The sequence below is a fragment of the Harpia harpyja genome, chromosome 19, assembly GCF_026419915.1.
Source record: "Harpia harpyja isolate bHarHar1 chromosome 19, bHarHar1 primary haplotype, whole genome shotgun sequence".
In the NCBI taxonomy this organism is placed as follows: Eukaryota; Metazoa; Chordata; class Aves; order Accipitriformes; family Accipitridae; genus Harpia; species Harpia harpyja.
In genome coordinates this window covers 16,892,273-16,906,504 of record NC_068958.1, presented here as the reverse complement: position 1 = coordinate 16,906,504, position 14,232 = coordinate 16,892,273, and the positions used below count along the sequence as shown (strand labels likewise).

Below are 14,232 nucleotides of genomic sequence, written 5' to 3'. Positions count from 1 at the left end.
TTACTTGAACTCACCTTCTGGACGGGAGCACGGAGCCGGTGGGAAGTGCCCTCTCCTGGCCTTGCGTTCGCCACTGCAGCCTGTTACAACTCATCACCATCCTGCGATTATTTGATAGCTCCTGGAGCATCTGTCCCCGCTCCAGCATCGCTCTCCGGAGTCGAAAATAGCTTTGGAGCCACCCCCGGGAGGACCGGGATCTCCCTTCCCCTCAGCTGGTATCTGCAGCCTTGTCCTCCCCCCCGCTGCAGGGCAGAGCACCCCGCCGCTGCTTGACAGACACGGTCCCACACCAGTCCCCCGTGCTGCAGATGTGAGGCAGCATCTGTCACTACCGTGTCCCTTTCAAAGGGGAGATGGGGACCAGCCCTGGCGAGGCAAAAGGGGCCAGGGGGATGCCCACCCGCCCCGAGCCCCTGCCCCGCACACCCCAGGTACGATCTGCCCCTCCTGCCCCAGGAGAGGGACCCCCTGCTGTCAGCATCTTGTGGAGCTGCCAGGATTTCAAACCAAGAGCATTTCTGCACACTCCAGACTTAACAGGAGCGCAGTCCTGGAAGAGGGGTGCCCAACCGCTAAAACTGCTCTCAGTGTCTTGCAAAACAGCCCAGATTTCAAACAAGGAACGTTTCTACAAAGCCCCCCTTCCTGGATTTCGGCCACAGAGGATAGGGGTGGATGTGCAGCAGTACGAGCACAACTGTCCTACCCTTCTCCGGCGCAGTGAGAGGCCCGCAGTGTCCCGGACACAGAACCAGCAGCCAGGCGGTACAGGAGATAACTTTATTGAATCCAATGGTGTTAGACAGACGACCGAGAAGAGACATGCCGGTTGGTGCGGGCAGCGTGGGCAGCAGGAGCTGACTTGGTGCAGGGCTGGATTTGTTTCTGTCTTTCATAATATCCTCAAGCCTTTTCCTGGCTTCCTTTTATACTTCTTTTAAGATTTCTTTTAAGTAAAAACAACTAATCGTGGAAAGAGTCCAGATGGTGTTTGTTCCCTATGATTGTTCCCGCAGCTATGTACAATGTGGGGTTGGGTCTCAACATCAGGTATAAAATGGAGCAAGTTTACAAACTTGGAGGATGCAAGGAAAAAGCAAAAAGACAGACAGGCGAGAGCAGTAGAAATCTGGACCAAAATCTTAAAGAGAAATTTAAAAAGTGCTATAAAACCCCTCGGCAGGAATACCATGCAGTTAAGAAACACAAAACCCAGTCAATTACACAGATCATCTAAAACAGGAATTTGTCCATTTCATCCTTTATTTAATTAAAAAAACGTTGTTTGTTTTTAATAGAAAAAAGCTAAAATTGTAAGGTTCAGGCCGCCGGGCGGCAGCAGCTCGAGGGGGCAGGAGGGTGAGGCGCTGGTGTCTCCCAGCTCCAGCCCCTCAGGAGGGCTCCTGGCATTCCCAGGGGCCACGGGCACCTTTGGGGGCAACCTGCACCTTTGGAGGTGGCAGGAACCCCTGGGGGCAGCAGGCACCGTTGGAGGTGACAGGCACCCTTGGGGGGTGATGGGCACCTTTGGGGGTTGATGGCCACCATTGGGGGCAGCAGGCACCTTTGGGGGTAGCGCAGGGACGAGTTAGTGCAAACCTTGGACCCGTCCCTCTGGGGACAGAGGGGGTCAGCCCACAGACACTGGCAGCACCGGGGGACACCCAGTCCCCAGGCCCCCCAGACAGCTGCCACGCTTGGGGACATGGGGTGCTTGGCGTAAGCCAGGAGGAACCCATCAGGGCCCACCCCCTCCAGCTAGGTAAGCCCAGCAAAAGCCCCCCACCGTGCACCAGCCCAGGGCACGCCTGCTGGCATAGCCCTCACCCTTCCTATTCCTCATGAGGATTCCTCCTGATTTACACCGCAGTGTGCCACTCGCCTCCAGCATGCCCCGGCTGAGGTTACAGGGCAATGGGCAACCCTGCACCGGGGAACGATGGGGCAAGCCTGCAGGAAACAGGCTGGGGGACGCCCAGCAGCGCAGCCCCAAGCGAGCCGGTGATGGGGACAGTTTGGTCAATGTTTTAGTGGCTCCCTGGGGGTGTCAGAAAAGAAAGTCAGGCCCAGTCAAGGCTGCCTGCAGGCTGTGTGATGCGAGGGGTGTGTGAGCCCTCTCCCCCCACAGGACTCCTCAGGGCACCTGGGCACAGCATTGCTCAGGCATGGAGCAGCCCCCAAAGGTGCATCATGCCCTTTCCTGCCCTGGGCAACAGAGCCCCGAGGACGAGAGGGGCTGGAGGGGAGAGCCAGGTCCCCACCGCTGGCCTCGAGCAGCTGCTGAGCCGGTGTCTCGTACAATCAGAAAAGAAGTCAGCACAGCACAGTTATCACAGAGTACAAAAAAAAAAAAAAAAAAAAAAAAAAAAAAAAAGGAAAGAGGCACAGGGCCAAGCCCCACCAACTCACGCAGGGCATTCGACTACAGATCTATTTACAGCAAGTCCTTAGCCGACGGCGGCAACACAAGAGAAGGCAAAGAGAAAGCCCTAGCGTCCAAGCCAGCGTGGGGAGGGACATCCCTGTGCAAAGGGGCCGGGCTGGCCGGCCCCGGGTGGCAGTGGGGAGACGGCGGGGAGGCTGTCGGACAGACAGAGAAGTGAGCACCACAGGGCACACGCGCCACGGCCAGGATGCGCCGGGCGGCAAGGCAAGATGCACCGGCCGAGAGAGCACCAAGGGCAGAGGTGGCGGCTGCCTCCGAGCGGCACTGGCGGCAAGGCCAGGCGGTGGAGGAGATGCCTGTTTTGGAGGGTTGTGAGGCGTCCCTGAAGGCCACACCAGCCGTGGCACGGGGAGGGGCTGAGGCTGCCTAGCCCCCAGCCTGGCAGGGCTCAGCAGACATGGCCCTGGGGTCACCTCTCCCCAAAAGGCTCTCCGGGGCCCCAGCTGAGTGCGGGAGCTGAGCTGGATGGCAGCAGAGAAGAGCGGGCAGGCCAGAGCCCAGCTGGGCTCAGGGAGGGAGGTGCTGGCCCAGCAGAGCACACTGCAGCCATGCTTGGGGACAGGCAGCCGAGGGGTGCTCAAGGCAGCAGCCCCAGCTTGGCCATGCTCAGGCCAGTGCCAGCACCCCTGTCCCATGCCAGCCAAGCTGGTTTTGGGGACAGGCATAGGACACTGCAGCTGGAGCAGGCTGTGACAGCGCTAGCCCAAGACCCACGTGCCCCCTTCCTGCACGGCCGAGGATTAAGGCACCGCAGCAGCACCGGGGCTGATCCCCTCTGTGCCAGGAGCCTTGCTTGTGGCATTGCACGGTAGGGCTAAGAGGACACAGGGCAGCCCTAGCTGTCCCCAGAGCACCGACATGGGGCACAGCAAGACCCTCCCAGGCCATAGGGCGCAGGAAGGCACAGGGCCTTGGGGAGCCAGCGGCATGGGGACTATCCCCAGGCGTGGCTCACCAACCTGCACCCCCAGGCCTGGCAGCACCGAGGGGACATTGAGCAGGTCATGCCTCCCAGCACTGAGGGGACAGAGCAGGCATCCAGCTGCCCAGGGATGGGGCAGTAGCACCCTCCCCATGCCCAGGCCTCAGCATCCTCAGAGGGGGATGCCCCGTGGCATGCTGATCTGGTGGGAGACCCCAGCCCCAGGGCCAGACTCTGCCTTGGTGCTTCTGGGGATGGGGGAGCCACCGGGTGAGGGGCTGCTCTGGGAGCATCCCGCTGCCACCGGCTGCCAAGTCCCCTCTCAGCCAAGCTGTGAGGCCCCAGAAGGTGGGTTCAGGGACTGGAGATCGTCCAGTGAGCACCAGTTTCGTGACAGAGGTGGTTTGAGTGGTGGAACCAACAGCTGCAAAAGAAACCAAAGGGAAAGGGCACTGCTTACAGAGAAGCAGTGGGCACCGGCCCACGGGCTCCAGGCCAGGAGAGTGAAGAACCAGAACAAAAAAGGGACCAAAGTGAAGTCTGGACTCGGCCAAAGGAAAATGGGAGGGGGGGGAAACAAAATAAAATAACCAAAGCCGGGTTTATTGGGCTGTCCTGGTCACAGCAGCTGCCATGCAGGTGAAACAGGGAACATACAAAGACAGGGGTGAGAGCCGCACTCCTCCTCGGCCAGCGCTTCCCACAGCAGCGGCTCCCTCGTCGCCTGCCCTCGGCTACGCCTGGCTGGGTGGAGAGGGAGCTGGAGACCCTCACGCCCGCGCTCTCGTCCTGCAGCCACACGCTCCTCCTGCGGCCCCCAGCTTTGGCCCAGGTAGCTCCCACGGGGTCCCTGCCCCACGCAGGGGCCTTCCTGTGGCTCCCGGGAGCCGGGGCTCAGCCACATCAGTCGCCCTGGCCCCAAAGCCCAAGAGTTTGCAATAGAGACAGAAAAAAAAAACCAAGAAGAGAAACCAGGATTCTCCTACCCCCAGGGTCAGGAGGGGAGGTGGCACCTCACACTCTCCCACAGATGGGCCGAGCTTCCCCACGCTCCACTGGGATGTGCCGGAGCCCCGGTTCCTCTCCGCTCGCTCGCCAGCCCTGCACTCCGGGACACCAAAGGAAAAGGAGAGCAGCCTGGCAGGAGCGGTGCCTGGCGGCAGCTCCCCTCCGCCTGGGCTGGCATGTCCGGGCCTCACAGAGTCGACTGCAGGTCGGGATCCACCATGGTCTCACGGTCCGGAGACTCGATGTAATTGGCGGCTTCCTGGAGCTTCAGCAGCATGGCCATCTGCGGGGAAAGGAGCATGGCACCAAGTCCAAGGGGGATGAGAGGTCCACGGGTGCCCTGGGGAGGCCAAGGCCACTTGGCCCTCCTTGCCCTCCCATACAAATCAGCCACCCCAAGCAGCTCCTTAGAGAGTAACGCAAAGCCCAGAGATGCTGCAAAATCCCTCCCTGTCATCAGGATCTGGCCTTAGGCACAGCTGGGACACTCAAGGCTAAGCATGCCAAAGCAGTGTGGAGGGACAGGCTCTGGCACATCAGCTGGCATCATCCGTGGCAGCCTGCTGTCTGCTAGCAGCCTCTCCAGGTGACACACCAGGACATGTACGTGAAAGCCCCAGTCTGCATGTGCCTGCGTGTGTGGACGTGATGCCTCGTGGAGCGCCACGCCATGCCCATTCACTGGCACATCACAATGTGCCTGGGTGTTGCAGCCTGCCAGTGCCACCATCCCGCATCCACCGCTCCTCCCAGGAGTGCAAAATGTTTCTGCATCCCCAAATCAGGCTTTTTACACTGAAAAATAACTGGGAGAGTGAAGCTCCACCTTGCTCTCCCCTCTCCACCAGCCCAACCTGGCCAACCTCCCAGTGCACAGCAGGGCCATACCAGAGGGTCTGAGTCCAGGGAGCTGGGTGTCGTGTCTTTGACGGTGCGCTCCTCGGGAGGGGAAACGGTGCTGTGGGGCCCAATAGTGGGTGGAGGCAGGTGGTACAGCTTGGACTGGTCCTGCTGCGCTGATGGCCAGGGCAGGGTGTCCCGCACCCACTCCACGGGGTCCTCCCAGGCTGCCTTCTGCCCGTGGACCTGCAGGCAGGGAGCAAGCAGCAGCCACCTCTTCAGCACATGCCAGAGCTGGCAACATCACACCCTGAGCCCCCCCCAGGACAGTGCTATGTCCTGCTGCAGCCACAGGGCAGGGCAGGGACTGACAGAGATGCCACCTGTGCCCAAAATCCCAGCGCCTCCCCTCTCCCCGTCCTGTTAGACTGCTGCATCAGCATGTCCCCAAGCACCACTGGCTTGCATCCCCATGTGCCAGGCAGCTCTGGGTACCTTGAGCCCATCTTTTGCCCCCTCTTGCAGGTAAGGGATGATGGAGTTGTTCCACAGGTCAATGAACCAAGTCCGGAAATCCTCAATTCCAATGGGGCAGGACAGGAAGAAGCAGGGACCTGTGGGGGGAAGGGAGAGAGTGAAAATGGGAGCTGGGTCCCCCTACTTCGGTCACTGGCTCCGTGGCAGCAGAGCACCAAGACAGGCAACCCTGGCTGCACAGGGTGCCCTGGGCCCGACCACCTCCTGGGAGCATCGCCCAGGCAGCATCAACCTGACACACATAGGCAAAAAGCAAGCTATCAGGCAAGGAATGGGGCTGCTATGTTTGGTCTACCCCCCAAAATCATGGTGAGGCAAAGGAAGACCTGCCTGGGAAAACATGGCTCTTCTGTGCCCAACGAAGGATGCCCGTAAGACGAGCAGCCTTGGCTGACACCATGGTGACGGCTCCCATAAGGCATAGGAATAAATGCCACCCAGGCAAAAGCAACATTTGTATGCACTGCCCACTGGCTTTTGGTTGTGTGGGACTGGGAGACACGGGGCAGCACGTCAGTTCCCCAGGCTCCTTTGGGAGGGTTTTGCCCCCGTCCCTGGGCACTCCCAGCAGCCCAAGGTAGAGGAGGGAGGTGCGCAGTAAGGCCGTACCGATGAGGAAGTCAGAGGTGCTGTGTTTCTCCAGGAAGGTGTGCAAATGGTACCAGAGCTTGGGCACCCAGTCCAGCACACGCAGCAGCTCCTCCTTATTGGCATTGATGTCTGTGTCCGACTCCAGCAGCTTCCGCCGCAGGTAGCGTACCAGAAAGCCGTTGGCTGGCTCCACATTGTTTGAGAAGGTCAGCATCCTGGGGGAAAGACTCAGGTGTTCAGGGCTGGGTCTCCACACAAGCTGCCCTATTCCCCAGTACCCTCAGGGGACCTCCTAGCACCCCCACACTGCATGTGCCCAAGGTTGGGCCATCAGGTCCTTCTGGGATGGCAACGACAGGGCTGGGGCTCGGTCCTTGGTACTCATCAGGGTCCCCAATCACAGGATGTGTCCCATCCTGTGGACTGCCCAGGGGCAGGAGTGATGGCCTATGCTCCCCCCCCCAGCCCCACAGGGATGTTCCCCAGGGATGTTATGATTCCCACCTGAAGCTGAGATGGAGGCCATGGTTTGGGGTCATCTTCACAGGCTGGTTGGTGGTCCCAATGATGTAGGGGCTGAGTGAGTGACAGAGAGAGACGGGATCCATGAAAAAAAGCACCCTGCATCACCCCCACCCATAGCAGAGCAGATCTGAGCAGAGCAGACATGCACAGCCATGCAGCCTCATGTCCACGAGCCCAGGGATCTTGCCAAAAGCAGTGGGGAGCATGTGTGTGCCTGGGAGACTGCGCCGGAGGAGGGTGCAGTTGGGCTCTCACCATTTGTGGTACTTGCAGGTGAGCGCGCCGTTGACGAGCTCGCTGATGGAGCCCGCCTCGCTGAGGTCGTCCAGGAGGATCACCAGTGGCACGTCTGCCGTGCCTGTCTCCCGGTCAATCTGGTTGGCCAGGTTGGAGAGGTACAGCTGCAGGTCCTGCAATGAATGGGCCAGGTGTCACATGTGGGGCCATGGCATGGCTGCCAACAGGGACTGCAGCACCAGTACCAACAGGGACACTTCAGGCTGCTGTGTGCTCTCACCTTGCAGGACTGCTGGTGCATGTTGAAGGTGCTGACAATGCCCTCGGTGACATCCCGACCCGAGCGCTCCACGAGGTACTCAGCCAGGCGGTTGGTCAGGTAGGTCTTGCCTGTGCCGCTGGGTCCCGAGAGGATGAGCCGCCGGTGCTTCAGCAGGAGACTGATATAATGCTGCATCATGGGCTTGGGGATGAGCGTCTCAAACACTAGGCTGTCCACACACTTCTCCTTCAAGCCTGCAGGCAAGGGGAGGGGTGAGGCTCCTGCTCACAGCCTGCGACACCACGAGACAGAGGGAAGATGGGACAGTGATGGAGCTTCTCCACCACACTGACCTTTGAGTGTCACAACGATGCTGGTCAGGCCCCGGCGACACAGCGGCAGCTCTGGCGGTTCTGTGTCCAGGACCCGCTTGATGTGGCTGATACTGTAGCCGTAGACAGACTCAGTGCTGAGCCCCAGCGTGGAAGCAGGATCCATCTTGGTGATGTAATCCTACATGGACAAGGACAGGACTGTCAGTGCCCACCACAGCTGGCAGGCAGCAAGCAGTGCTCAGCAGCCCCAAGAGACCCTGGTGAGGACCTGGGCCAGGGAGCATCAGGCATGGTGGAGCAGTGTAAAAGGATGGCTCTCAAAAGAGGGGTCCTCACACTCCTACCTTGAAGACCTGGCAGACAGCCTCATCCAGCATCTTCCAGTCCACCTTCCCGCTCACCTTGGTCCAGCCCAGGAAAAACTCCTGCTGCTTGAGGTCCTAGAAGGCAAGGCAGAGCTGTGCAGAGTTAGGGCACTGCATCCAGCCCCAGAGAGGCATTCTCTGCCCCTTGTCCAGGGCCATGGCACTGGGACAGGTCAGGCTTACCATACAGCCCACACTTACCCCCTTGATGATGTGCTGGGGCGGCATGCGCACCACAATCCTCAGCGTCAGCTCGTCCTTCTGGGTGCCAGCGCTGACAGCGTCCATGGGGGACACATCTAGGGATGGAGCAGTGAGGCTGTGCCGGCAGGAAGAGCCAAGCCACCGGGCCTGACTGTGCCCAGCTTGAGCCAAATCTTGCTGCGGCTGATTGTGGCACTGGTGGCACGACAGATCCCCATACACAGCTACATCCAGGTGAGCAGCAGTACATTCTCACCACACACACGTGTCTGTCCCAGCCCTTCCCCATCTGCCAGCAGCTCTGTCACCCCTACCTGCATCCCCCAGGCTGGGGCTGAAAGCGTGGCCAAGGGTGAGACCCAGGGAGCGCCGCGGTGAAGAGGAGGCCGACGTGCTCGTGACGTGGCTGGGAACGGAGCCTGGCACTGCCGACGGTCCCGGAGCAACTTTGAGCCGGTCATTCTCAGCCTTCAGGAGATCCACCTCCAGCTGGGGGAGAACCAGTTAAGGCACAGGGTGAGGAGCTGGACGCTGGCAGCATCCCGGGGCAGCAGCACGGCTGTGGGGGCACAGGGACTGTGGCCACCCAGGTCCTCAGAGCCAGCCAGACTTCTGGCAGTGGTCCTCACCTGCATGTTGTGCATGGTCTCCCGCAGCTGCTCCAGCTGGTGGGCTGAGTTGAGGGCCTCCAGGCGGATGTCCGTCAGCTTCATCTCCTTCTCCCACAGCTCTGACCGCAGCTCTGATACCTCCTTCTTCTCCGGCTCACCCTCACCGTGGGCCTGGAAGAGCCTGGGCCAAGGGAGAGACAGAGTCTTGCACGCATCCAGGGCAGGAGCCTGCAGCCCTCATGACCAGCCCTCCCCACCCCGTGCCGCCTGCCCTGGCCCCACGTACTCAGCCGTGTCGATGCCCACAGAGGAGGACGTGGAGGATTTGATGGAGGGCGAGGCAGTCTCTGTGGAACCATGCTGCAGCTTGGGAGAGGAGGGGGCCGATGAGTCCGGTGTGGCGATCTCCTCAATATCTGAGTAGGATGAGGCCGATTTGGGTCCCTTCTTGATGCTGAAGGCCTTGTTGAAGGAGCTGCGTAGCTACAGGATGCAGAAATGCTCGTTAGGGACAGCCCAACAGTGCAGCCTTGCAAGCAGAGACCTGGCCCGGTCCTGCCCCAGAGCCCCTGTCTGCCCAGGACCCACAGACAATATGAGCTGGGACCAGTAACACCATATCCATCACTGAGGCAGCAGTGTACCCTACCACTGCCCCGGGGAAGGCACCGGCCTGACCCTGCTCTGCTGGCACAGCTGACAGATCAGGGCACACAGCCCTTTGTGCAACATTCCAGCCCCAGCCTGGACAGCACCAAACAGCCCCACACAGTGGGACTCATTGTCCTGGCCATGCTTTACCCAGGCCTGCCCCCTGCCAGCACCCACATCAGGGTGTTCAGGCACTGTACCAGCACCCTGGTCCATCAGGAATGGCTGACTCCATCCTCACATTCAGCCCACAACAGTCATCCCAGCAAGTGGCATTTAAGGGGACATCCCCTCCTCCAGCCACTGAAGAGCCGGCATCCTGGTGCAAGGGGACAATTTCAGCCCCACACCCCCCTCTGCCCTGTGGGGTCACCCTGGAAATGCAGAGGGCCAGCCAGCCCTCCGTGAGATGTCACCCGGGGTCCCAGCTGGGCATGCAGCATGCACACAGCACACACAGAGTAGTGGGCGGGTGAGCACCGTGCCAAGGCCAGGGAGGAGGGATGGACACTACGCAGGGGCCAAACCGGGACTGGGTCCCGTTTATGAACCACCAGCCTGCGAGACAGCAGCAGGACAGGCACCCCGGGCTCATACTGTGTCCCCTGGAGGGCCAGGGCCTGGTCCGAGGGGAGGTGGGAGGAAGACAGGATGGAGAACAGACAGGATCCAGCACAACTCCCGCAGGCACCAGGCAGGCTGATCTGGTGTATCCCCAAAAGCAAGTATTGCCTTTCAGCATAAAAAAACAGGTGGGTGTCAGGCTCTGCTGATGGCAGGACAGCAAAGGAGCACTGGGACCCACATGGGTCCTGACAGGGACAGAGCCATTTGGGGTCACATCAGGCCAGCCATGCCAATGCAGAGATGGGCAGCACCACACCCCAGTGCCACAGGCAGGGCTACAGCGAGGTCCCCGTCCCAGAAGATCTGGCTACAGGCACTCAGGAGAATGCCCGTCTTCCCCAGGCAAGAAGAGGACTTTCGCCATCCATGGCACAGGTCCCCATCCGAGCCCTTCCTGCTGCCTCAGGGTCGTCTGGGGCAGTTCAGCCCCTCCATGTGGGTGCTTATTTTGGCTTTAACATTAAAGGAAGCAGCCAAGGTGCACACAGCCTGGCTGGGGGCCCCGGGATGGCCCGTGCTGGGGGTTAGTGCCAGTGGGATGGATGGAATGGGTAGTGTTATGAGCACCGTCCCGCAAAATGGAGCGAGGGCCCTGGCCGGGCACAGCATGGGGTGGAGGGGACAGCATAGGACTTACCTCATACACCTGGAAAAAAAGGATTGAGGTCAGCATAGAGGGAGAGAAACAAAACAAAGCAAGACTTAATTGCGTGTCCAGCACAGAGCTGCTTGGTGCAGGGAAGGGGCTGCCTGGCCGAGGTGTCCGGCCCCCCCGCACTGCCAGAGCCTGTGTGGGCGGAAGGAAGATGTGGGGAAAAAACAAGGAAGCAGGCGTGCAGGACCAGGGCCAGAAAGCTCCCAGAGGGGCTGGAGAAGTCCTGGCCAACATGTCAAGACACAAATCCATGGTTGCTACACGCTCCTCACCAGTGCTGTCCCCAGGGGACAGAGTGGACCAACACCACAATGCCAAGGTAGACCAAGAGCAGCTGGCTCATGGGGCTGACCCCGGCCAGACCCTGCCAGTGGCTCCCCAAGCCCCACTCCTCCTCCCAGCGCCCCATTCAACCCACCCAGCTCTTCTTCTTCTTCTTCTTGGCATCAGCGTCCTTGCTGCTGCCAATGCTGGAGTGGCTGGTGATGCTGTTGAGGCTGGAGATGCTGTCAGAGGAGTTCTGCCGTTTGATGCGTAGCTCTGGGGCCAGCGAAAGAAGTGGAAAAGATCAGGAAAGGAGGTATCAGCAAACTGTGTCTGCCCCAACGCCAGAGCAACCCGCACTCTCCTCCCTGCGCCCCTTCCCTTCTCCCACCCAAACACCTTCTGAGCTCTCGGAGCCACCTTGTAAGATGACACGGGGCTTGGACACCACACAGGCACTGCCATTCTGGACAGTGACCTCAAACCCCAGGGAGATGCCCAGAGCACACATTGTTCTGCTCATCCCATGCCACCTCCCTGCCAGCGCCTTGCACTCACACTGGGGTTTCGGGGCTAGAAACAGCACTCATGGGAACAAAGCCAAGATCAGCAGCCAAAACTGGGCTGTCGGCAAAGGGCCCAGTGAGGAGGTGGCCCAGGGAGGAGGTGGCCCAGGGAGGATGACCACCCCGTTCCCCCCACACACCAGCACTGAGACCTCCTGCAGTGACAGCTCTGGCTGTCTGACCCGGGCTTCTGATGCTCAGGAGTCCCAGGTGGGGAAGAGCTGCTGCCTGGGGGACGCTGCCTCCCGTGTGAACACTTTATGTGAGCGAGGTGTGCCCTGGGGCTCTATGCCAGCCCCGGGCAGGAGCAGCCCAGCTGGGTTTGGGCGAGTAGCTCAGGAAAAGCTGCATCCCTGTGGTCGGGGGCTGCAGCACCATACCTCACCTTTGGGGGTGACATCAGTGCCGTTCAGGGCACCCTGGATCACAGCTTGGGCCTCCGAGTTCTTCTTCTTCAGGAAGTCGATGGTCTCTCGCAGGTCCAGCAGCTCCGTGTCCTGGGGGAGCAGAGCCAGGAGGCATAGAGTGCATCCTGATAGCGCAGGGCCCACCCCGAGAGCACCCATGGGGCAGGCAGTGCCACAGCAGGTTCACCCAAGTCCAGCATCCCTCAGCCCCACGAACACCCTCCTGAACCACCAGTGCCCCCCAGTGCCCACTCGGCACTCCGACAGCACCCACCTTCTCCTCAGCGGTCTCAGCCAAATGCCGCAGACGGGACGTCATGCTCACCAGGCTCTGCTCAAAAGCTGCTACCAAGTTGGCCTGAGAGAAGTGGAGAAACAGGTGAGCACCCACGCCTGGGCAAGAACCCATGGCTGGATGAGCACCTGCTGCCAGGAGTGGGATGCAAGAGACTGGAGAGGGGAAAATCAAGGCTCTTGTGGGCGCAGGCCAACACCAGCCCCACGCACTGCAGAGACAGAGCAGCGTGTCCTGCAGCGGGCAGTGGCTCCCATGGGGACTCACATTAGCAGATAGTTGGGACGTCAGTGTGGCCACCTTCTCCTGCGAGGACTCCAGCTCACGGCGCAGCTTGCGGATTTGCTGTGGGAAGAGAGTGGAGGGAGTGAGAGGGGTCAGGCGCTCACCCTTGCCATGGTGGCAGGTGCGGGTGATGAGCAGAGAGTGCAGGCTCACCTCAGACTGCATCTTCTCCTCAGCCTGGCAGTGTGAGAGCAGAGAGAGACAGACAGAGGCAGGCAGTCAGGAGGGCAGAGAGGCACAGACAGGCTCAGCACGAGGCAGAGGCATGCACAGAGCCCCCCTCGTTCCCACCCGGGCCCCCCCCAGCCATGCACAAAGCAGCGCAGCATGGAGGCAGCTCTTACGGAGGAGTAGGTGGAGGACGCGCTCGAGGCCAGGGACAGCACCGATCCATGAACTGCAACAGAATAAAACCCAGTGTGTCAGGGTGCCCCTGGCCAGTAGCACCCCCAGGGGCTGCAGGTGCAGGGCATAGCAGGGTGCAGGGGACGGAGCTCCCAGTGGAGGGGGACTTTACGGTGGGCCAGGGGAGGCAGAAGGTGGGACAGCAGCTGCTCAGCACTGCCCATTTTTCAGTGTATGGCTGGTGACCTTCCTGGGCATGTGGCGTGCAGCAGGGCACGGGGAGCACCCTTCATCTGCACTCTCCTCTCTGGCCGAGCTTGGGGGCTCTGCCACCCTCCCTGGCTGCCTGGATCCCTGCCTCCCCAGTGTCACAACACCCTGGGGCCAACCCAGGGACACCAGGCACCCACAGGGGTCAGGGCAGGCTGTGGCTCAGGGCAGATGCCAGCACAGACGGGTACACCATGCCCCTCAGAGCTGCTGTACCCTGCTGTGATGCTGAGGACGGGATGCACCAACCCATCTGACAGCGCTGCAGCAGTGCCAGGAGGAAGGGACAAGTGTGCAGAGAGCCCCGCTGCCCCCCCACCCCCCAAGAGCCTCCTCCACCTGGGCAGGAGCGCAGCACACTCTCACCATCGTCCACAGGGTCCCGGAAGGAGCCCGAGCGGATCATGCCCTTGGGCTTGTCGGCCAGGGAGAGGGTGCTGCCCATCTGGGATGTGCTGTACAGCTCGAAGGTGGAGTCGTGGGTGGGGATGCTGTTGGAGCGGGTGATCCGCGGAGTTGCAGTGGCAGTGGGGCTCACTGCAAGGAGGAAGCAGGTAAGAGGCAGGGTCAGAGTCATGCCTGGGACCTGGGATTGGGATGGGGAAGCAGGGCTGGGAGCGATTCACGAGAGCTGGGATGCAGAGAGGAAGCATGGCTCGTGGGCCCAAAGCAGGGAGGGGCTGGGGGAAAGCTAAAACGCAGATTTACACTGGGAAGACCAGGACACCAGCACTAAGGTAACCACAGGGCTGAGACAAATCCACCACCCTGGGGCAAAGTCGACACCACCATGCCAGAGCCCGCCACCTGCGGGTGCAGGAGGGGAACACCTCATCACCTGCTGCCCTCCACTGGCAGCCCCAACCTGTCTGCCTGGACCCCCCAAACCCTCCAGGAACATGTAGGTCCTGGCAAAAGCAGGGCAGGGATCACCCCTTGCCCTGCCAGGCACCCCCAGAGGAGCAGGGAGCTGCAGGCAGA

At 60.8% G+C, this 14,232-nt stretch overlaps 2 protein-coding genes across 3 annotated transcripts in view; both read right to left on the bottom strand.

Annotated features, from left to right (window-relative positions):
* Nucleotides 1-14,232, bottom strand: part of CSRP1 (cysteine and glycine rich protein 1) — a 256,472-nt gene that overhangs the window by 177,182 nt on the left and 65,058 nt on the right. The window lies entirely within an intron of this gene.
* NAV1 (neuron navigator 1) overlaps nt 770-14,232 on the bottom strand; it is a 67,057-nt gene continuing 53,594 nt past the window's right edge. Inside the window, exons 13-32 of one of the 2 annotated variants that reach the window (XM_052814960.1) lie at nt 13,618-13,788; nt 12,981-13,033; nt 12,790-12,813; nt 12,619-12,696; nt 12,331-12,414; nt 12,035-12,146; nt 11,238-11,359; nt 9,173-9,369; nt 8,905-9,067; nt 8,590-8,764; nt 8,273-8,370; nt 8,051-8,146; nt 7,725-7,884; nt 7,390-7,625; nt 7,128-7,282; nt 6,852-6,923; nt 6,366-6,562; nt 5,715-5,833; nt 5,268-5,465; nt 770-4,662 (exon numbers count right to left, since the gene is read on the bottom strand). In XM_052814960.1, the coding sequence (XP_052670920.1) occupies nt 4,567-4,662; nt 5,268-5,465; nt 5,715-5,833; nt 6,366-6,562; nt 6,852-6,923; nt 7,128-7,282; nt 7,390-7,625; nt 7,725-7,884; nt 8,051-8,146; nt 8,273-8,370; nt 8,590-8,764; nt 8,905-9,067; nt 9,173-9,369; nt 11,238-11,359; nt 12,035-12,146; nt 12,331-12,414; nt 12,619-12,696; nt 12,790-12,813; nt 12,981-13,033; nt 13,618-13,788 (2,606 nt within the window). In that variant the 3' untranslated portion in view covers nt 770-4,566. The remainder of the gene's footprint in view (nt 4,663-5,267; nt 5,466-5,714; nt 5,834-6,365; nt 6,563-6,851; nt 6,924-7,127; nt 7,283-7,389; nt 7,626-7,724; nt 7,885-8,050; nt 8,147-8,272; nt 8,371-8,589; nt 8,765-8,904; nt 9,068-9,172; nt 9,370-11,237; nt 11,360-12,034; nt 12,147-12,330; nt 12,415-12,618; nt 12,697-12,789; nt 12,814-12,980; nt 13,034-13,617; nt 13,789-14,232) is intronic. The other variant, XM_052814961.1, reaches the window with a different exon arrangement.